Genomic DNA, 23,799 nt, shown 5'->3' with positions numbered 1-23,799 from the left:
GGAGCAGAATCGATCCTGGCGATTCCTAAGAAAAATTGGAATGAGGTCTCATTCCGAACGGAATGAAAATGCGCGGAGGGGCTTCGTCGCTGCTGCATACCTCCCCAACAAAACTTCAAACGCGATTATCGATATACAGAAATATTGGCGGACATCGTCCAATGTATACATGGTATACATGGTATAGGCTGGCACCGTAACCTCGGCATAGTAACTATTACTTGTTCGTGGTATTTTGATCCTTCGCTGCCTGAGAAAGTGTTCGCCCGGGATTGTTGATGAACTGGAAATATGCCCTCGCACCTCAGATCTTCATCGTCGTCGAGCAGGGCCTCTACTAGAACCACAGAAAAAGCGTAAAAATAAGAAGAGGAGCCAGTCAGTGCCGCATACTATGCCAGGTATGAAACGACTCAGCTACCAACATCAATTCGAATGCCTCTCCGAAATATCTGGACACCTGGTAACGGCTAAAAAAATTGTTAAAAAATCTAAAAAGACCAAGGCGCTGAAGGAGCTCAAGAACGCAAGCGAAGTCCTGCAGAATAGGTTGGAGTGGCTAGCAGTGGCGGACCGCCATGGCCATGACACCGCCACAGCGTTCACGGAAGGGGACGGCATGGCTGGCCTCTTGGCCAGCGCAGACAAACGGAAACGTCTCCGCCTAGCCATCGAGGCCACGAAGCAGGGAAAGGATGGCTCGAAGCCAAAGAAGCCCCAGCAGCAGCCCTTTCGGGCCAGCACTCCCGCACCAGCCGGCAACTGGAGTGCCGCACCAGCCCGGCCTGCCCCAGCGCAACGGTTGCCAGCCGAGCCAGCCAGGCCCACAACCCGGCAGTCTACGGCTGTGTGCCACCACTGCGGAGAGACGGGCCACTACGTTCGGTATTGCCCGAAACTCAGTAAAAGCTAAGTTTGCTTGTGTTGGTGTTGGTGTTGGTGTTGTTAATGGTGGTGACGATGATGTTGATGAGGATGATGGTGATCAGTGTTTGGAAGAAATGTGTTCAGAGTACATGGTTGCCCAGCTTGTGTGTGAGGAAGATATGGGAGGGGAAGGGCTGAATGACGTAATAGTGGGTGGTCTAGCGCAACACGTATCATTTTGGGAACGCATTGGTGCATCAGGAATGATTTTAGCAGTTATCAGAAATGGGTATGTGCTTCCATTTTCATCCCGTCCCTCCACCAAGATTTTACCAAACCATGAAAGTGCAATCCAACATGCAGGCTTTGTAGAAACAGAAGTGGTAAATATGCTACGTCTAGGTTGCGTAAGGGAAGCAAAGGAGCCAGTGGTATGTAGCCCCTTGGGCGTAGTGGACAACGGCAAAAAAACTAAGATTGATCGTTGACCTTAGGTATGATAACAAGCACCTTGCATCTTTTAAGTTTAAGCTAGAAGATATCCGAACAGTGCTTGATGTGTACAGGAAGGGAGACTATGTAGTGACTTTTGACTTGAAAAGCGGTTATCACCACATTGAAATTGCGGAAGAGTACCGGAAGTATCTTGGCTTCCGATGTAAAGTGGACGGTAGAGTCTCTACATTTGAGTTTTGCGTGTTGCCATTTGGCCTTTCCACGGCGCCCTTTATTTTCACAAAGTTGACAAAGCCCTGGCTTGCGCATTGGAGACGGCAGGGTATCCGTTGTCAGTTGTACATGGACGATGGCACGGGGGGGGGGGGGGCATGAGTCATACCAAGGTGCATTGAAAGTGGCAGCCACAATGAAAGCTGACTTAATTCAAGCAGGTTTCACTCCTCACCCAACCAAATGCTGTTGGATACCCTCTCGTAAAGTCGAGGTGCTTGGCTTCGAGCTTGATTTTGAGCACGGAGAGATAACGGCTTCAAACAGGCGGGTACAGCTATTTCAAAAGAGGGTAGCAGAATTGCAGCGCAAAAGACCAGTTTCAGCACGAGCTGTAGCGAGCCTTGCTGGGACTTTGCTCTCTATGTCTGTAGCACTAGGGCCAATCTGCAGGCTCCGCACTAGAGGAATGTACCGGTTTATCGAAAGCAGAAGCACATGGAATGCATTGAAGTTTTTGCCAAGCGATGTTGCAGAAGAAATCCGATTTTGGGCAAACACATTTGCCAAGCTGCATGGCCAGCCGATGTGGAAATCCGAGCCAGTAAAGGCAGTACTGACCTGGTCCGACGCCAGTGATAGTGGATGGGGCGGTTTTACCCTGTAAAAAGGTTTTGAAGTTGCTCGAGGGAATTGGCCCCCTGAAGTTTGCAAACGAAACATGAGCTCCACGTGGCGGGAACTGAAGGGCACCGAATTGGTCCTTGAGTCCCTGGCTCTGGCTGTTGAAGGCTGTACTTGCATTCATCGCACTGATAACCATAACTGATAACCTAGTTCCAGGGCATGATGGGTGTGCTGGACAGAGCTGTCTTGTATGGCTGACCCGAAACAGACCCATCCCAAGGGTGTGCGCCTTGCAATGGGCTCACCTGCCTTGCCACTCCGTTCTTCCTGTGCACTGTGCAGTGCTGCTGAATTTAGCCTGATTAGGATGTCGATGGCGCGTTGATTGCTTGCAGCAGGGAAATCAATGTCTGCTAGATGTGGCCACTGGTGACGCAGACGGCTCCAATCAGCAACGTGCACGTCGCTTGTGATCTTTGGCAGCACATATGCCTCAACTTCTGATATCTCCTGGCTGTCATATTGATGAAGGGACAGAGACACCACCTCTCGCTCGCCTGAGAGAACTTGACCGCCTAGCACACCAACATGCACTGGCTTGCGCTCTCCTCGCAGCCGTAGTCGGTGTGCAAGCCTCTCCGTGACAAAGCTGCATGTTGATCCAGAGTCAAGAAGGACGTTGGCTGTGGCAGTCACTGTTCCATTTGCGACCCTCACCGGTATCGTCATGAATGAGGTCAAGCCGGCCTCGTCGTCATTGGCTGGCTGGGATTCACTGTTCACATGGTGGCTAGCCTCTTTTCGCGTTGGTGGTGATGGTGTAAAACTGCCTTGTCGTTCACGGTGCAGTAAATGATGATGCTTGCCTTGACACTCTCGGCACACCGCTGCCATGCAGTCTCGTGCCCAGTGCCCATCTCCCAGGCAGTTGACGCATAGCCGTAGGTTCCGGATCGTGTCATTTCTCTTTTGCACGGGCAGACTCTTGAATTCGCCACAATCTGCAATATGGTGTGCACCCTCGCACTTACCACAGGCATGGCTGTTGTCTGCATGCTGTCTTTGCTCTGAGGCAGCTTGCTCTTTTCTGGAGTTGCTGCGGCTGCTAGAAGCGACCAAGTTACGTTTCGGCCCAGGCTGTGACGAGTCGCTTGATCGTGGAGTCCCAGGACTGGAGATAAACGTGCGCTCCCTGACTCCATATTGCCTGCTGGGCAACGGCCGATTACTCTTGTTTTGGTGCTCCTTGGGCTGCAGTGATACTGGTGGGCGGTCTCCCAGGCCAATTCGTTCCTCAACATGCATCTGCTTCTGGACGTGTGTTATTAGGAATTGCGAGAATGCCTGTATGTCACAGCTGGAATCATCATAACGATCGAAGTAGCGTGCCAGGAGCCGTCGAGGAATCTTCCGGGTTAGCGCCAGGTATAACTCTCTGCCTGGCTGCACCTGGACTGCTTCCATGTTAAGCAGGGTATTGCGGAGCCGAATGGCGAACTTTTTCAGCTGGCTGACGTCACGCTCATTGGTCAAGACTGGCCACTCCATGAGCTCTCTTTCCTGGTTGTTCAGCTCTCGGTCTTGGCCACCGTACCAGCGTTCCAACTCGGCCATGATTGCTTTATATGCGCCAGGTCCATCCAAGACATCAGCAATCAGCTCCTCTGCAGAACCATCAGCAAGGGCCTCCCTCAGATGCGCAAGCTTGTGGTTCTCCGACATCGCGTAACTGTCGTCAATCAGCCGAAGGAAACGCTGCCGCCACTTCAGGTAGCTTTTCACCTTCCCATCAAACTTGGGCAGCTCTAACGCCTTCAGGTGACTGGTAACAGCATAAGGCGAGTTCCATGGCATGAATCCAGGCGATGCCATGTGGTGTCCAGGCAGTGCCAGCTGAGGTCCAGGCAACAGTGTTTGCTTCGCTGGTTGGAACGGCACTGCTCCAGGGTTGAGTGAGAGTGTCTCAGTCATGGCACTGCACAGTGAAGCTGCTTGCTCGGCTTTGTCCTTGTTCTTCTGTTGTTTTTCCAATTTTTTCTTCTTCGGAGTCATCAGTCTTCTCGGTGCAGCGGGGCTTGGCTGGGCCTGTCCACTTGCTTCCAGCAGCATTGGACGCACGGCGCTACCAAGCACATGGACTTGCTGCAGCTGCTGCTGCCGTGACGGCTGTGACGGCGGCTGCTGCTGCTGCTGTGACGGCGGCTGCTGCATATGTACTGGCTGGGTAGTGCAGGCAGCTCCGCCTCTGGACGCAACTCCTGCGTTGGCCAGAGCACGTGTAGCAACACGCCTGGACGCAGGCCCATAGTGACTAACAGTACTACTATCAGTGTGGCTGTTATCACTTTCACCACTACTGGCGTTAGTTGTAGTTCCAGTAGTTGTAGAGTCACCAGCAGTGTCACTACTTGAGGCGCTACTGGATGACACATAGTGGTCTGACTCTTCAGACACACCGTCAACGACGTCCGGGACATTCTGCGATAGCTGAGCAGCTGCTGTTCCTGCTACCAGTGTATTCACATTTTCAACACTGGTGCGCGCGAGTGGTAAAGGAGGATCAGTCGTAAACCTACTACCGGTAACTGCACTGTCCGACTCCGCTCGTGGTGGCATACAAGATCGCAGAGTCGCACTTGCGCCGTCACGACTTCGTTGGAAGACCACGTCCCCGTCCGAAGCAATTTCTCTACGAGGCGACGGGCTAGCTCCTGCCGCCGACTCGTGCGCAGATTCTTCTTCGGAACGAGCTTGCTCCAAGGCTTGCCGTTTCTGCAGGACAGCTAACTTACTCTGCAGAACTTGTTCCTGCAGTGCAGCAATCTCTTCTGCCACTCGCACTTCGGCCTCTGCCCTTTTTCTGGCCACTCGAGCTCTCTCCAATTCTACGAGTTCAGTGCTCCCAGGACTGGCACGAGTACTCGAGCGCTCACTTCCAGAAAATCCATATCGCCTGGGTTCCTTTCCTTTCGTCGATCTGTGGCTGATACGCCGCTCCTCACTCATGGCGACGACTCTCAGCAACCACGGAAAGGCAAAAAGGATCCCGTCGGAGGTGCCAGTTTATGTTACTTTTCCTCAGCGCCCAGGTCAACACACTTTCGTCAACACCGGGTTTCCGCACACAATCGAATCACAGTTCAGTTTTACTCCACTCCGGAGAACACAATTATTCAGACCCATGGAACATAGTAAAATCACAACAGCTACAAACTTTGTAGAATCTAGAGCCCAGGGCCAACACAACAAGAACCAAAAAATTACCACCCGGCCAGCAACATGTGCATGCGAACAACTCACAGAACAAAAGGCACATGCTTCCAAAACCAATACACACTCCGGCCCGGCCGGCCCGTGTCGCATATGCCAGCGATACATGCATAAAAGGAAGTACAGTGAGAAGGAAGTAACGCAGGTCACATGAAAGTGCGTAGCATTCCCACGTGTAAGCTAACACGCACCACAAATCACGTATCACAGGCACAGGGCCTAGGGCCAGGGGACAACTACAAACTGTGCACTACGCACACATTCAAATACAGCTGTAGACACGCACTGCATAAATCTACAAGTACTCGTACAAACTGTGCAGGTCAGCGACACCCGCAGCATCTGCTGGAACAATGGCACAAGGGAGTACTAAGAGTAAGAAAACGTAACAAGGTGGACTACAAAGGAAAGATATTTATGGTACCACAAAGTGAACATTATTTAGCTCTTTTAGTGTGGGAGCAAACCCATGCCTAAAAAATCATCGCCGAAGTCGCAACCACTATTTCGTATTATTAGATCTAAAACTAATACAAGAAATGCTAATATTCCAAAGCTAGCACTATTGAAGGCGTGATTACATGAGCAGCGAGCAGTGTGAAAGCAAGTGTAGGTTGGAGAAGTGCAGGTGAGAAAGGTGCATGTATGTAAGTATGTATGTGAGTGTTGGTATGTTTTAAGGAGGCTCCCACCTAAAGAAGTAAAAATAAAAGGTCCATGGACACCCTGTTTTTTATGCATAGAATGGTGGAGTGATGTCTCCTCTTCAACTTGGTATAGTTTTTAGGTAGGGTCACCAGGCATATACCGTAATGTCGCGTGCATTAGCCGGGGCTTATATGCCTATAAGCCGGTGATGGAGTCAGGCTTGTACACAAGACAGGCTTATACACGAGACAGGCTTATATGACAAGCACCACTCAATGACCAGGCTTGTATGCGCAAACTGCTGACTTTTGGACGTCAAAACCAACATTTTCCAACGGGATTTTTTTTCTTTTTTTTCGCTCCCTGAACCGCGTCCCCAACTTGCCAAGGGACAAGACGGAAAATGCCATGGGAAAGGTAAGTTTGAAGCTTGAAGAGTGCTGCATGGCCGTCGAGCGCAGCTGGTGTTGATTTCCGCATCTTCCCACGTTTTCCGCGTGTGCAAGTGTACGGTACCATGCAAACATGAACATGTAAAAGGCGCGCTCACCAGTCTTGCGTAGTAGCCCGGCTTACGCACGCGACACGTGGCGAGTCTCGTGTACTGGCCCGGCTTATGCATGCGACAGGCTTGTACGCGAAAAGCTGTTGCAGATTTCATGCTTCTACACGAGACAGGCTTATGCACAAATCCGGCTTATGCACGCGACATTACGGTAAGAGGTATTCTGGTGTATTTAGTGAGTGTACAATTTCTTGATTTTCGGCAAAATAATGGTAAAAAAATTTGGTTTTTGACCCAAAGAAGCCTCCTGGAGGGAGGATACTAAGCATTTTCTTCATCATATGTTTAACCCTTTAACCGTCATATAAATTTCACCCATTGAAACGCCGAACGAAATTTCAACTTTGCCAGGTCATAACTTTAGTTGTACTCACTCGATTTTTATAATCTTGGGCTCGTTGGAAAGCTCTGGACGAGACCAGCACGATGATACCACATTCTTCGCCTCAGCAGTCACACAACCAGCGCTGAAACGCAGCGACGTCGTCTCAACGCCAGGCATGCAAATGACAAGTTCAAGTCCGCCATGGCCGTCTCCTTCATCGTAGAGTGTTCAATTTTTTTTTGAGAGATCGAGCATTTCGTGAGGAATACGTTGGTCGCGAGCAACAGTCACAGAGCGCGTGAAGAAACGGGGAAATCCCGTGACGACGTCAGCCGCGCGCCCAGCGCAGCGGAAGTGACAAGCGTGCATGCAGTACTCAGCGCTTGATAACTCTGCTCCACTACATCGTAGCTCAACGCGGATTTCTGCAATGGAAAGCCTGGAAAATTCTCGACCGAATCGATAGTAAATTTTCTATCGTGGGTAAAAAATCATTCCAGTGCGAGTATTTCAAATGATGGGTCGAATTCGACCCACAAATGTATGGTCTGACGGTTAAAGGGTTAAGAACCGCATTTGGAGGTATCTTGGCTACACAAGATAGACTGTGTCTTGGTTTTGCCCTTGGCGAGCCACTTTTTCGAAATTACGGGTACCGAAATTTCCATCGGGTGCTGAATTGTGAAATGGTTCAGCCTGCAACATTTTGTCCATGGACATATCGATTTTTGTGGCTTTCTGTGATCCATGAGCCCCAAGGAAACCGATAATGGACAGTTTTGATGGTGTCACCAGGCACTTTAGGCCCCTACGAAACAATATAGGTATCAAAATATGGTATTTTTAGGCCAATTCTCAAAATAGCATTTTTAGAAAATCTGACCATTCTTGCCTTCTTGACTACATAGCACTACCAATGACATGGTAGTATGGTAATATTATGTTAGAAGAAGTTATTTTCATGCTGCAACCTCCTTTGGACATACCAGATAGTCGTCTGTGGTTGGAAAGGTACATGTATCATTACATGTACATCATGTAGCCATCAGTCCTAGCACATTGATATACGAGTAGTGTACATGTAAGGTAGCGAGGTTTCATTACAACCTCGACCATGAAACTGGCACATGAATAATGTGAAATCAGGCATTCAAAATCAGGCACACTAGACACCCACACGTGTGCGTGCCCACGCACATACATGTACATGTAAACACCCACCCACATGCACTCTCATGCACGCATCATTGTAACACTACTAGTCCATACTGGACCATAGGACTTAGTGTAAATATAAGCATGAAGACCAGCCACTGCACTGGGCATGCATTTGCTGGTTGTCACTTGCGTTGATAGCAGCAGACTGCAGAAAAACACACGCTATGTACAATGTACGTGAAGGGCAATATGCATCTACACACGCTGGCGTGCAGCACATATACCATGTACATGTAGTGTACTGTCATGATCTCTTGGCAATTCTTTTTTGTGTCTCAAATGCGGTTCACAAATGTGCATTCACATGCACCTCCTGTACTGTAAAGCCACTGCCACACTGTCCTTGCGGACACCAGAGAATAGAGCCAAACAGAACCAGCACCGTGAGCCCCCCCCCCCCTTCCACACCTAGCTTTGCACACGCGCGTGCATGCGCACACACGCACGTGCATACACACATACATGTGCGCAGACATTTGCATGCACACAGTGTACTCGTGGGAACATGTGCATGTTGTTGTTGATTTTTATTTTACTTCGCAAGGCCAAACGGGCAATGGTGCCCAATTCTATGGAAGCGAATTTCAAAGGGGACCATAACCCAGATCAACATTGCATGCGAACCCACACATGCGGGCACGAGCACGCGCGCACACACACACACACGCACACACACATGTGAGCACACATACACACATACACACATGTGCGCACACACACACACACACTATATTGAGTCATACACCTGCCCACCGCTGAAGCGAGGATAGCGAGCAAACTACGTTAGACATAGCAACTTGTGCTCGGATTACACCTTTCAACAGCTTGCACACACATACACACACGCGCGTGCATGCGTGCACGTACACACGCGCACATACACACACACACACATAAATGCATGTACTTGCGCATAGGAAAGGATTCAAAAATATTCAGCCATAGACATTATTTACCCAATGCACACCTGAGTGTGCACATCTTAGTTGCGGCATCCCCATTTTTACAAGAGCAGGATTTAGAAGTTCGTCCTTGGTTCAAAACACAAGCTTCTGGCCAGCGCTTTCCTTACACCATCAGTACAGTACAGTGGTTGACACGAACCTCATTCCTACAGGGACAGCAGCCCAAGTTCAGCAGCTCTGAGATACGTTGTCCATCGTGAGCTCAGGATACTCAAGGATCCACCGAAAGTTTCAAACGGCACTCGTGCGACTGGAGCTGCAAGTGGGTCCACTTACCAGCGAGTGGGCAGCCACTTCATGCTCCACAGGAAGTCCATGCTAAATTCCAGTACCAGTACTAGTATCACTACGTTCGACATCGATGTCTTCACTGACTTCAGCCTGCTTTTCTCACCCTTCTTCGTCAGTAATAATATTTTCTTCTTTGTGGCCACCGCGTACCGCTTCAGCAAAGTTTTCAGAAAAAAATCAAGCAGCGTAGGAACTGCCTTTGTTTTGCATTATCCATGGTCAGTGATTCATTCCAGCGTAGAAACTGCCACGGCTACAGAAACACTGCAACAAGTAGAACTACATCCTGGAACAACTGCGAGCACAGAGAAATCAAAAAACTTCTTTCTGAACAACAGCTTGTTTTCGCGTGGAACGCGATATTTTTTTAATCTCGCGGCAAAAAACAGATTTTGGAGGTGCCCTTTTTACACTGCGCTGCGCAACTGTTCGGAGCCTCCTTAAAAGTGAAGAGTGTGAGTGCTGTAACGACTTCGTTTTGTTTGCATCAATCTGGATTACAAGTGCGAATAAACATGTTTTCAGTGTGATAACGATTTCTGATAGGGATGAAGCGATCATCCATTTCTTCTTATCGAGTACCGTTTATCATAAACGATCGAGCTATCATAAAACGAGTATGCTGGATATGTATGACATATCAAAATGTTACTGGTCTCCGGAACATGATAATAGCTCATTCATGACTTGTGTATACAGTAAAATAGAGTTACTTAGTATACGCTCATACATGTGCATGTAGTGATGCACATGTATAGTACATGTATGTCACGAATGCTGACTATTGGCATCTCCGAAGTACACACATGTACTAGTAGTGTGACATCTCGTCTAGAAGTACTGTGATACAGTTCTAGACACCCATCAAATCCTGCACACCCAGTTTGTTTTACTGCAGAGATGGTACACACTGGATCCCAAAAGTGCGAAGGTGACTAGGAAAAGGAGTGGATTTTGTCACCTTGGATGACACGTGCTGGTGTTGACTATGCAGACAGTGCGACTTAGCTAGTACTATGCACATGTACAATACACATGTACACGTAGTGCATACTGGATAACAGCATAACGAGTAGCGCTCCTAGAGATAACGAGTAAGTTCTGAGTAATCGGTGTAAACGTTTCATACCTAATTTCTGATGATTATCACATGAAACCGACATTCAAATCTTAAAATCTTAAAATATTGTTCTATTGTTCTCGTGGTATGAGTGCGCTTACTTTCCTTTCATCGATATTATTATGTATTCATTGAGCTCGGATGGTGAGCCAATGTCAGTTTTGGCACATTTTTGTTACACTCGCTGACAGTATAATATTATGATATTGTTACTTTGGTGGACAGTTAGTCATAACTCGTAACGTGTTGTCCTTCTCCCTTTTTACCATACGTATTTATGTTCATGGTTTCTGTTCTTCCTCCCGAAAGACTCGTCAACTCTTCCACCGACAACAACACCAGTGCCAACTACCCTGGCACCAACTACCCAGGCACCAACAACAACACCAGTGCCAACCACCCTGGCACCAACTACCCAGGCACCAACTACCCAGGCAACAACCACCCTGGCTTCAACTACCCCGGCATCAACTACCGTGGCACAGACTAACTTGGCACAGAATACCAAAACCTCAAATGTATCCGGCAGTGAAGGTAACAATAGGAATTTGAAAACGCTACGTATAGTGTTCAAGGATCCCATACATAGGTTACTATGTGAATAGATGGGACTATTCAGTCTTAGTTCTACTGTCATGGACATGGAAATCCGGTCGCACGTCTAGCGGCCCCAGGGCGCTGGCCATGCAGCCGTGGATAAGCGGTACACACATGCATTTATGCGCTGGTCGCCTGATCGACATGGCTTGTGCACTGCACGCAGCGTTCTGTACGTGCTGAGGGCGCCGGCCCCGGTCAATCGATTGAATTCCCATGTCCACTATAGTACTATGAAGCATAGTTTTAGTTTATGCCCGTCAGCAGCAATGGCATAGCTGGGTCCCCTTTCAGGGGAGGGGAGGGGTGCTATAGAAATGTTCTTTAGACAGTTAGCTTGGTCTTAAAACAATAGTAGGGATGTTTGTAATTGAAATTTCCCGTCGGGAGAGAAGAAAGATATGCACGTAATAAGTAAGGCTAATTGCTCATTGTACGCACACACACACACGCACACACACACACACACACACACACACACACACACACAATTGGCTATGGTCTATCCTTGCATAACTTCGCTGCCATATCATCAGAAGGTCAGGTAGGCTATCTTGCTGGACGTTTCTGGGAAATGCATCTCTAGGCGCTGTGCATAACCACGTCACCGCAATGCTCATCATGTGCAAAAGGACCAAGAGCCACATGAAGAAACTTGAGAGCTACTACAGCAACCCGTGGCATGTGCACCGAGCAATGAAAGGGTGTTTCCAGAGTTTGCAGTTTGTATTTGTAAGCGAGCCAATTAAATGTCTGGAAGTACTGTCGTTGCAGATAGCGCCTTGAAAATCCTGACTGCTTGCATTCATCTCGCGCAAAGACTGTATGGAAGAGTAGCAGGCAGCAGTGGTTCTCTCCCTGAAATTAGCGTCCTCTTTTCTTGGTCAGTGCACAACGATCCCCTACAAAGCTTTTCTAGTTACTGCATTATCGAGTGATGTTTCTCCTTGCTGGAGCGTCTCCTGACAGGGCTGCTCGACATGAGAATCCTCCACAGCACACTGATCGAGAATTAGAAGCACAGTGTCGATGCCGGAATCATCCGCAACTTCTACACTGGCAACTGCGACGCCTTCCCTCTCCTCTGCAATATCTCATTGGTGCTTTGCAGAAAAGAATGAGGAGAGGCTGGGCTGATCCTCAGTAATCGCCAAGCCATCACGAAACGATGTGTGGGAAAAATCGGAAACATTTGACACAGCACGTAGTACTCATGGTCAATCAAGCGATGGTAGCAAACGGGAGGTTCTAAGTTAGAAATAACCTTCCAAGCTGGAAGGCTGTTGGTGTGCGCATCCAAGATATGCTAGATTTGGTTCATCAAGCGAAATAGGCGTCATAGTACATTTGAGACTAGCGGCAAGGAGATGACGACATCCACTAATTAATTTAGTATCTGTGCACACAAATGTGTTATGGGTGAGACTGTGTGTGTCAGCTATGACATCAAACCCTATGGCCATGCCTAGCATGTAGGTCAGAACCATCCTGCATACATGTAGCTTGAATGCTGTATGTTGAACGATCGCGCGGACAACCATACATTTTGAAATTCTCTTCGTAACATACCTTCCTGTATTGAAATTTCGAATTTCTTGCTGAGAGGGGTAGCTTGAAACCTCGATATGGCTTGTTCCAGGCATGCTGTGAAGCGAAACCCTGTTGAAGTAGTGGCGGGGATCTGCCCTGCAACTGCTACAACAAAAAATGATTCGATCTGCGTAAAGTGTCTTTGTGTGGCCGTCCTATGCCATGAGAAACTCCAATCAGGCTCTTATGTCCTCTGTGTTCTTGATTGAATGTCCACTTCGCTTGAACAACGAACACAACAATCGAGGACGGCTTTGCAATGAAAAATACTGCTATACTGGAGCGGGAAAATGAAGAGAAAACGAGTTCAGGATGAGACTCGAGTACACGCGTACTCTCCCACCAGGTTCTGTGGATGTCGCTCATAGATTCGTCATTTCGGGTGACAGCCAGTAAGGTGTAGAACATCAGTACCGTTGGTCAGTGTCGTGCAATGTTGTCGCATGAGCTCATTGTAAAGTAACTGGTGGTGTTAGTGGACAATAATTATAGCTTAACTTGTAGTTCCTTGGTCCTTTTTCTTTTCTATAAATTTATCCTTCGCTCTCCATCCGTGTCCAAACTTGTGAATAGTTAGAATTTTTTCTTCTTTCTTCCCTTATTGGACGAGTTTGCATTGTAGCTCATTGTGTTCTGCATTGATCCTCAAGTTTGGGTCAGATTGCCTTACACTATTTCTAACAGTTGCTACACTGCCCCCCCCCCCCCCTCTCTCTTTTAGTCCAACTCCTGTACGTGCATTCGGCTGCAAGCTGCAAGCTGCAGGATGCAAGAGTTTTTTGGTTGTTTTGTTTTCCTGTCTTTTTCTCCTTCTTCTTTTTTTTGAAGGAAGGGGTAATGTAAATATCGCAATGCAGTTGCATGTAATACCATGTATGCATGTGTAGGCATGCACATGCTTGTACCGCTTTATGTACAGCAGAAGAGAGATGACATGGCGCACTGCTGATAGAGAACTAAAAACAATCGGTTCAGCACAATGCGTGACTGAAAATATGTCTACATTCATCTTTGATTCGGTTGCATGTGGGCACATAAGAAAATACTATTGTCAGAGATCATAAGTTGGGAAATTGACTAAACAACAAAAAGCTCTTTATTGGATATGTGTGGCCATTGTGCCTAGTTCTGGATTTCCGCTTGACTGTCCCTCTTAGTACAAATACTCTTAAACTAAACTTCTTCCCTTTCGTAACAATATCTGGATACAGTACTTTCCACTATTCTCCACTGATCCTGGTCTACAAATATTTCATTCATTCTGTTATTATAATTATTTTGCTTCTGTTGTTTTCTTCCAACAGCTGCTACAATTCCTTCAGGAACCCAGCGGCCAAACACTCAGCCATTGCCAGGTCAAACTGTAGTAACTCTGCAACCAACAAATGGTGCTAATGATACCACAGCAACAGACATGCCATCATCTACTGAGGTGCAAACAAACCCGTCTGGTTGGGTAAACAACAACACCAACACCACCCAAGGTCAACATGGACACCCAGGCCAAGATGGTACAGGTAATGCTACTTTCTGTATTCGTTCATGTAAAATTCCATTACATCATCATCTGTTTAGTCCCCAAGGTGATTTCAAGTAATGCAATGCGGATATACAGCTTGTTCAAGGATGTTCTCCTCTAGCGAACCTGCACACTCATGTCACACCCTCAGCACACACAGACACACGCGCACACACACACTCAGACTCAGACTCAGACATGCCCATCGCAGAAGTGATGATAGTGAACAGCTATGTTAGACATAGAAATTTGTGCTGGGATTACACCATTCAACAGCTTGCAAGGCAGATGAATTGACCACCACTAATTTTAGCCTGGTATCCACCAAGGTTCAACTCAAAGGTTCAAAACTACAAGTTACGTTATAATGTCCACTAACATCCCCCACCTTCCAAGTTGGAAGGCTGTTGTAGTGCGCATCCAAGATGTACTAGAGCTTTTAACCAGTTAGTTGTAGAACGGCAGAACGGCAGCGTTTGTTCGGTGCAATTCCGATTCCGGTCGCGGAATGAAGGGAGCAGAATCGATCCTGGCGATTCCTAAGAAAAATTGGAATGAGGTCTCATTCCGAGCGGAATGAAAATGCGCGGAGGGGCTTCGTCGCTGCTGCATACCTCCCCAACAAAACTTCAAACGCGATTATCGATATACAGAAATATTGGCGGACATCGTCCAATGTATACATGGTATACATGGTATAGGCTGGCACCGTAACCTCGGCATAGTAACTATTACTTGTTCGTGGTATTTTGACCCTTCGCTGCCTGAGAAAGTGTTCGCCCGGGATTGTTGATGAACTGGAAATATGCCCTCGCACCTCAGATCTTCATCATCGTCGAGCAGGGCCTCTACTAGAACCACAGAAAAAGCGTAAAAATAAGAAGAGGAGCCAGTCAGTGCCGCATACTATGCCAGGTATGAAACGACTCAGCTACCAACATCAATTCGAATGCCTCTCCAAAATATCTGGACACCTGGTAACGGCTAAAAAAATTGTTAAAAAATCTAAAAAGACCAAGGCGCTGAAGGAGCTCAAGAACGCAAGCGAAGTCCTGCAGAATAGGTTGGACTGGCTAGCAGTGGCGGACCGCCATGGCCATGACACCGCCACAGCGTTCACGGAAGGGGACGGCATGGCTGGCCTCTTGGCCAGCGCAGACAAACGGAAACGTCTCCGCCTAGCCATCGAGGCCACGAAGCAGGGAAAGGATGGCTCGAAGCCAAAGAAGCCCCAGCAGCAGCCCTTTCGGGCCAGCACTCCCGCACCAGCCGGCAACTGGAGTGCCGCACCAGCCCGGGCTGCCCCAGCGCAACGGTTGCCAGCCGAGCCAGCCAGGCCCACAACCCGGCAGTCTACGGCTGTGTGCCACCACTGCGGAGAGACGGGCCACTACGTTCGGTATTGCCCGAAACTCAGTAAAAGCTAAGTTTGCATTGTAGCTCATTGTGTTCTGCATTGATCCTCAAGTTTGGGTCAGATTGCCTTACACTATTTCTAATAGTTGCTACACTGCCCCCCCCCCCTCTCTCTTTTAGTCCAACTCCTGTACGTGCATTCGGCTGCAAGCTGCAAGCTGCAGGATGCAAGAGTTTTTTGGTTGTTTTGTTTTCCCGGCTTTTTCTCCTTCTTCTTTTTTTTTGAAGGAAGGGGTAATGTAAATATCGCAATGCAGTTGCATGTAATACCATGTATGCATGTGTAGGCATGCACATGCTTGTACCGCTTTATGTACAGCAGAAGAGAGATGACATGGCGCACTGCTGATAGAGAACTAAAAACAATCGGTTCAGCACAATGCGTGACTGAAAATATGTCTACATTCATCTTTGATTCGGTTGCATGTGGGCACATAAGAAAATACTATTGTCAGAGATCATAAGTTGGGAAATTGACTAAACAACAAAAAGCTCTTTATTGGATATGTGTGGCCATTGTGCCTAGTTCTGGATTTCCGCTTGACTGTCCCTCTTAGTACAAATACTCTTAAACTAAACTTCTTCCCTTTCGTAACAATATCTGGATACAGTACTTTCCACTATTCTCCACTGATCCTGGTCTACCAATATTTCATTCATTCTGTTATTATAATTATTTTGCTTCTGTTGTTTTCTTCCAACAGCTGCTACAATTCCTTCAGGAAGCCAGCGGCCAAACACTCAGCCATTGCCAGGTCAAACTGTAGTAACTCTGCAACCAACAAATGGTGCTAATGATACCACAGCAACAGACATGCCATCATCTACTGAGGTGCAAACAAACCCGTCTGGTTGGGTAAACAACAACACCAACACCACCCAAGGTCAACATGGACACCCAGGCCAAGATGGTACAGGTAATGCTACTTTCTGTAGTCTTTCATGTAAACTTCCATTACATCATCATCTGTTTAGTCCCCAAGGTGATTTCAAGTAATGCAATGCGGATATACAGCTTGTTCAAGGATGTTCTCCTCTAGCGAACCTGCACACTCATGTCACACCCTCAGCACACACAGACACACGCGCACACACACACTCAGACTCAGACTCAGACATGCCCATCGCGGAAGTGATGATAGTGAACAGCTATGTTAGACATAGAAATTTGTGCTGGGATTACACCATTCAACAGCTTGCAAGGCAGATGAATTGACCACCACTAATTTTAGCCTGGTATCCACCAAGGTTCAACTCAAAGGTTCAAAACTACAAGTTACGTTATAATGTCCACTAACATCCCTCACCTTCCAAGTTGGAAGGCTGTTGTAGTGCGCATCCAAGATGTACTAGAGCTTTTAACCAGTTAGTTGTAGAACGGCAGAACGGCAGCGGTTGTTCGGTGCAATTCCGATTCCGGTCGCGGAATGAAGGGAGCAGAATCGATCCTGGCGATTCCTAAGAAAAATTGGAATGAGGTCTCATTCCGAGCGGAATGAAAATGCGCGGAGGGGCTTCGTCGCTGCTGCATACCTCCCCAACAAAACTTCAAACGCGATTATCGATATACAGAAATATTGGCGGACATCGTCCAATGTATACATGGTATACATGGTATAGGCTGGCACCGTAACCTCGGCATAGTAACTATTACTTGTTCGTGGTATTTTGACCCTTCGCTGCCTGAGAAAGTGTTCGCCCGGGATTGTTGATGAACTGGAAATATGCCCTCGCACCTCAGATCTTCATCGTCGTCGAGCAGGGCCTCTACTAGAACCACAGAAAAAGCGTAAAAATAAGAAGAGGAGCCAGTCAGTGCCGCATACTATGCCAGGTATGAAACGACTCAGCTACCAACATCAATTCGAATGCCTCTCCGAAATATCTGGACACCTGGTAACGGCTAAAAAAATTGTTAAAAAATCTAAAAAGACCAAGGCGCTGAAGGAGCTCAAGAACGCAAGCGAAGTCCTGCAGAATAGGTTGGACTGGCTAGCAGTGGCGGACCGCCATGGCCATGACACCGCCACAGCGTTCACGGAAGGGGACGGCATGGCTGGCCTCTTGGCCAGCGCAGACAAACGGAAACGTCTCCGCCTAGCCATCGAGGCCACGAAGCAGGGAAAGGATGGCTCGAAGCCAAAGAAGCCCCAGCAGCAGCCCTTTCGGGCCAGCACTCCCGCACCAGCCGGCAACTGGAGTGCCGCACCAGCCCGGGCTGCCCCAGCGCAACGGTTGCCAGCCGAGCCAGCCAGGCCCACAACCCGGCAGTCTACGGCTGTGTGCCACCACTGCGGAGAGACGGGCCACTACGTTCGGTATTGCCCGAAACTCAGTAAAAGCTAAGTTTGCATTGTAGCTCATTGTGTTCTGCATTGATCCTCAAGTTTGGGTCAGATTGCCTTACACTATTTCTAACAGTTGCTACACTGCCCCCCCCCCCCCCCCCTCTCTCTTTTAGTCCAACTCCTGTACGTGCATTCGGCTGCAAGCTGCAAGCTGCAGGATGCAAGAGTTTTTTGGTTGTTTTGTTTTCCCGGCTTTTTCTCCTTCTTCTTTTTTTTTGAAGGAAGGGGTAATGTAAATATCGCAATGCAGTTGCATGTAATACCATGTATGCATGTGTAGGCATGCACATGCTTGTACCGCTTTATGTACAGCAGAAGAGAGATGACATGGCGCACTGCTGATAGAGAACTAAAAACAATCGGTTCAGCACAATGCGTGACTGAAAATATGTCTACATTCATCTTTGATTCGGTTGCATGTGGGCACATAAGAAAATACTATTGTCAGAGATCATAAGTTGGGAAATTGACTAAACAACAAAAAGCTCTTTATTGGATATGTGTGGCCATTGTGCCTAGTTCTGGATTTCCGCTTGACTGTCCCTCTTAGTACAAATACTCTTAAACTAAACTTCTTCCCTTTCGTAACAATATCTGGATACAGTACTTTCCACTATTCTCCACTGATCCTGGTCTACAAATATTTCATTCATTCTGTTATTATAATTATTTTGCTTCTGTTGTTTTCTTCCAACAGCTGCTACAATTCCTTCAGGAACCCAGCGGCCAAACACTCAGCCATTGCCAGGTCAAACTGTAGTAACTCTGCAACCAACAAATGGTGCTAATGATACCACAGCAACAGACATGCCATCATCTACTGAGGTGCAAACAAACCCGTCTGGTTGGGTAAACAACAACACCAACACCACCCAAGGTCAACATGGACACCCAGGCCAAGATGGTACAGGTAATGCTACTTTCTGTAGTCGTTCATGTAAACTTCCATTACATCATCATCTGTTTAGTCCCCAAGGTGATTTCAAGTAATGCAATGCGGATATACAGCTTGTTCAAGGATGTTCTCCTCTAGCGAACCTGCACACTCATGTCACACCCTCAGCACACACAGACACACGCGCACACACACACTCAGACTCAGACTCAGACATGCCCATCGCGGAAGTGATGATAGTGAACAGCTATGTTAGACATAGAAATTTGTGCTGGGATTACACCATTCAACAGCTTGCAAGGCAGATGAATTGACCACCACTAATTTTAGCCTGGTATCCACCAAGGTTCAACTCAAAGGTTCAAAACTACAAGTTACGTTATAATGTCCACTAACATCCCTCACCTTCCAAGTTGGAAGGCTGTTGTAGTGCGCATCCAAGATGTACTAGAGCTTTTAACCAGTTAGTTGTAGAACGGCAGAACGGCAGCGGTTGTTCGGTGCAATTCCGATTCCGGTCGCGGAATGAAGGGAGCAGAATCGATCCTGGCGATTCCTAAGAAAAATTGGAATGAGGTCTCATTCCGAGCGGAATGAAAATGCGCGGAGGGGCTTCGTCGCTGCTGCATACCTCCCCAACAAAACTTCAAACGCGATTATCGATATACAGAAATATTGGCGGACATCGTCCAATGTATACATGGTATACATGGTATAGGCTGGCACCGTAACCTCGGCATAGTAACTATTACTTGTTCGTGGTATTTTGACCCTTCGCTGCCTGAGAAAGTGTTCGCCCGGGATTGTTGATGAACTGGAAATATGCCCTCGCACCTCAGATCTTCATCGTCGTCGAGCAGGGCCTCTACTAGAACCACAGAAAAAGCGTAAAAATAAGAAGAGGAGCCAGTCAGTGCCGCATACTATGCCAGGTATGAAACGACTCAGCTACCAACATCAATTCGAATGCCTCTCCGAAATATCTGGACACCTGGTAACGGCTAAAAAAATTGTTAAAAAATCTAAAAAGACCAAGGCGCTGAAGGAGCTCAAGAACGCAAGCGAAGTCCTGCAGAATAGGTTGGACTGGCTAGCAGTGGCGGACCGCCATGGCCATGACACCGCCACAGCGTTCACGGAAGGGGACGGCATGGCTGGCCTCTTGGCCAGCGCAGACAAACGGAAACGTCTCCGCCTAGCCATCGAGGCCACGAAGCAGGGAAAGGATGGCTCGAAGCCAAAGAAGCCCCAGCAGCAGCCCTTTCGGGCCAGCACTCCCGCACCAGCCGGCAACTGGAGTGCCGCACCAGCCCGGGCTGCCCCAGCGCAACGGTCGCCAGCCGAGCCAGCCAGGCCCACAACCCGGCAGTCTACGGCTGTGTGCCACCACTGCGGAGAGACGGGCCACTACGTTCGGTATTGCCCGAAACTCAGTAAAAGCTAAGTTTGCATTGTAGCTCATTGTGTTCTGCATTGATCCTCAAGTTTGGGTCAGATTGCCTTACACTATTTCTAACAGTTGCTACACTGCCCCCCCCCCCCCTCTCTCTTTTAGTCCAACTCCTGTACGTGCATTCGGCTGCAAGCTGCAAGCTGCAGGATGCAAGAGTTTTTTGGTTGTTTTGTTTTCCCGGCTTTTTCTCCTTCTTCTTTTTTTTTGAAGGAAGGGGTAATGTAAATATCGCAATGCAGTTGCATGTAATACCATGTATGCATGTGTAGGCATGCACATGCTTGTACCGCTTTATGTACAGCAGAAGAGAGATGACATGGCGCACTGCTGATAGAGAACTAAAAACAATCGGTTCAGCACAATGCGTGACTGAAAATATGTCTACATTCATCTTTGATTCGGTTGCATGTGGGCACATAAGAAAATACTATTGTCAGAGATCATAAGTTGGGAAATTGACTAAACAACAAAAAGCTCTTTATTGGATATGTGTGGCCATTGTGCCTAGTTCTGGATTTCCGCTTGACTGTCCCTCTTAGTACAAATACTCTTAAACTAAACTTCTTCCCTTTCGTAACAATATCTGGATACAGTACTTTCCACTATTCTCCACTGATCCTGGTCTACAAATATTTCATTCATTCTGTTATTATAATTATTTTGCTTCTGTTGTTTTCTTCCAACAGCTGCTACAATTCCTTCAGGAACCCAGCGGCCAAACACTCAGCCATTGCCAGGTCAAACTGTAGTAACTCTGCAACCAACAAATGGTGCTAATGATACCACAGCAACAGACATGCCATCATCTACTGAGGTGCAAACAAACCCGTCTGGTTGGGTAAACAACAACACCAACACCACCCAAGGTCAACATGGACACCCAGGCCAAGATGGTACAGGTAATGCTACTTTCTGTAGTCTTTCATGTAAACTTCCATTACATCATCATCTGTTTAGTCCCCAAGGTGATTTCAAGTAATGCAATGCGGATATACAGCTTGTTCAAGGATGTTCTCCTCTAGCGAACCTGCACACTCATGTCACACCCTCAGCACACACAGACACACGCGCACACACACACTCAGACTCAGACTCAGACATGCCCATCGCGGAAGTGATGATAGTGAACAGCTATGTTAGACATAGAAATTTGTGCTGGGATTACACCATTCAACAGCTTGCAAGGCAGATGAATTGACCACCACTAATTTTAGCCTGGTATCCACCAAGGTTCAACTCAAAGGTTCAAAACTACAAGTTACGTTATAATGTCCACTAACATCCCTCACCTTCCAAGTTGGAAGGCTGTTGTAGTGCGCATCCAAGATGTACTAGAGCTTTTAACCAGTTAGTTGTAGAACGGCAGAACGGCAGCGGTTGTTCGGTGCAATTCCGATTCCGGTCGCGGAATGAAGGGAGCAGAATCGATCCTGGCGATTCCTAAGAAAAATTGGAATGAGGTCTCATTCCGAGCGGAATGAAAATGCGCGGAGGGGCTTCGTCGCTGCTGCATACCTCCCCAACAAAACTTCAAACGCGATTATCGATATACAGAAATATTGGCGGACATCGTCCAATGTATACATGGTATACATGGTATAGGCTGGCACCGTAACCTCGGCATAGTAACTATTACTTGTTCGTGGTATTTTGACCCTTCGCTGCCTGAGAAAGTGTTCGCCCGGGATTGTTGATGAACTGGAAATATGCCCTCGCACCTCAGATCTTCATCGTCGTCGAGCAGGGCCTCTACTAGAACCACAGAAAAAGCGTAAAAATAAGAAGAGGAGCCAGTCAGTGCCGCATACTATGCCAGGTATGAAACGACTCAGCTACCAACATCAATTCGAATGCCTCTCCAAAATATCTGGACACCTGGTAACGGCTAAAAAAATTGTTAAAAAATCTAAAAAGACCAAGGCGCTGAAGGAGCTCAAGAACGCAAGCGAAGTCCTGCAGAATAGGTTGGACTGGCTAGCAGTGGCGGACCGCCATGGCCATGACACCGCCACAGCGTTCACGGAAGGGGACGGCATGGCTGGCCTCTTGGCCAGCGCAGACAAACGGAAACGTCTCCGCCTAGCCATCGAGGCCACGAAGCAGGGAAAGGATGGCTCGAAGCCAAAGAAGCCCCAGCAGCAGCCCTTTCGGGCCAGCACTCCCGCACCAGCCGGCAACTGGAGTGCCGCACCAGCCCGGGCTGCCCCAGCGCAACGGTCGCCAGCCGAGCCAGCCAGGCCCACAACCCGGCAGTCTACGGCTGTGTGCCACCACTGCGGAGAGACGGGCCACTACGTTCGGTATTGCCCGAAACTCAGTAAAAGCTAAGTTTGCATTGTAGCTCATTGTGTTCTGCATTGATCCTCAAGTTTGGGTCAGATTGCCTTACACTATTTCTAACAGTTGCTACACTGCCCCCCCCCCCCCCCCCTCTCTCTTTTAGTCCAACTCCTGTACGTGCATTCGGCTGCAAGCTGCAAGCTGCAGGATGCAAGAGTTTTTTGGTTGTTTTGTTTTCCCGGCTTTTTCTCCTTCTTCTTTTTTTTTGAAGGAAGGGGTAATGTAAATATCGCAATGCAGTTGCATGTAATACCATGTATGCATGTGTAGGCATGCACATGCTTGTACCGCTTTATGTACAGCAGAAGAGAGATGACATGGCGCACTGCTGATAGAGAACTAAAAACAATCGGTTCAGCACAATGCGTGACTGAAAATATGTCTACATTCATCTTTGATTCGGTTGCATGTGGGCACATAAGAAAATACTATTGTCAGAGATCATAAGTTGGGAAATTGACTAAACAACAAAAAGCTCTTTATTGGATATGTGTGGCCATTGTGCCTAGTTCTGGATTTCCGCTTGACTGTCCCTCTTAGTACAAATACTCTTAAACTAAACTTCTTCCCTTTCGTAACAATATCTGGATACAGTACTTTCCACTATTCTCCACTGATCCTGGTCTACAAATATTTCATTCATTCTGTTATTATAATTATTTTGCTTCTGTTGTTTTCTTCCAACAGCTGCTACAATTCCTTCAGGAACCCAGCGGCCAAACACTCAGCCATTGCCAGGTCAAACTGTAGTAACTCTGCAACCAACAAATGGTGCTAATGATACCACAGCAACAGACATGCCATCATCTACTGAGGTGCAAACAAACCCGTCTGGTTGGGTAAACAACAACACCAACACCACCCAAGGTCAACATGGACACCCAGGCCAAGATGGTACAGGTAATGCTACTTTCTGTAGTCTTTCATGTAAACTTCCATTACATCATCATCTGTTTAGTCCCCAAGGTGATTTCAAGTAATGCAATGCGGATATACAGCTTGTTCAAGGATGTTCTCCTCTAGCGAACCTGCACACTCATGTCACACCCTCAGCACACACAGACACACGCGCACAC

At 47.7% G+C, this 23,799-nt stretch overlaps 1 protein-coding gene across 2 annotated transcripts in view; it reads left to right on the top strand.

Moving 5' to 3' along the window:
• The window catches only part of LOC135811298 (uncharacterized), a 208,780-nt gene that overhangs the window by 124,002 nt on the left and 60,979 nt on the right, over nt 1-23,799 (top strand). For both annotated transcript variants that reach the window (XM_065324515.1, XM_065324514.1), the window contains 6 exons: nt 10,875-11,099; nt 14,057-14,269; nt 16,392-16,604; nt 18,733-18,945; nt 21,070-21,282; nt 23,411-23,623. In XM_065324515.1, coding sequence (XP_065180587.1) covers nt 10,875-11,099; nt 14,057-14,269; nt 16,392-16,604; nt 18,733-18,945; nt 21,070-21,282; nt 23,411-23,623 — 1,290 coding nt within the window. The remainder of the gene's footprint in view (nt 1-10,874; nt 11,100-14,056; nt 14,270-16,391; nt 16,605-18,732; nt 18,946-21,069; nt 21,283-23,410; nt 23,624-23,799) is intronic.

Source organism: Sycon ciliatum, chromosome 3 (genome assembly GCF_964019385.1).
Source record: "Sycon ciliatum chromosome 3, ocSycCili1.1, whole genome shotgun sequence".
NCBI lineage: Eukaryota > Metazoa > Porifera > Calcarea > Leucosolenida > Sycettidae > Sycon > Sycon ciliatum.
This window is presented reverse-complemented; position numbering and strand designations above follow the sequence as displayed.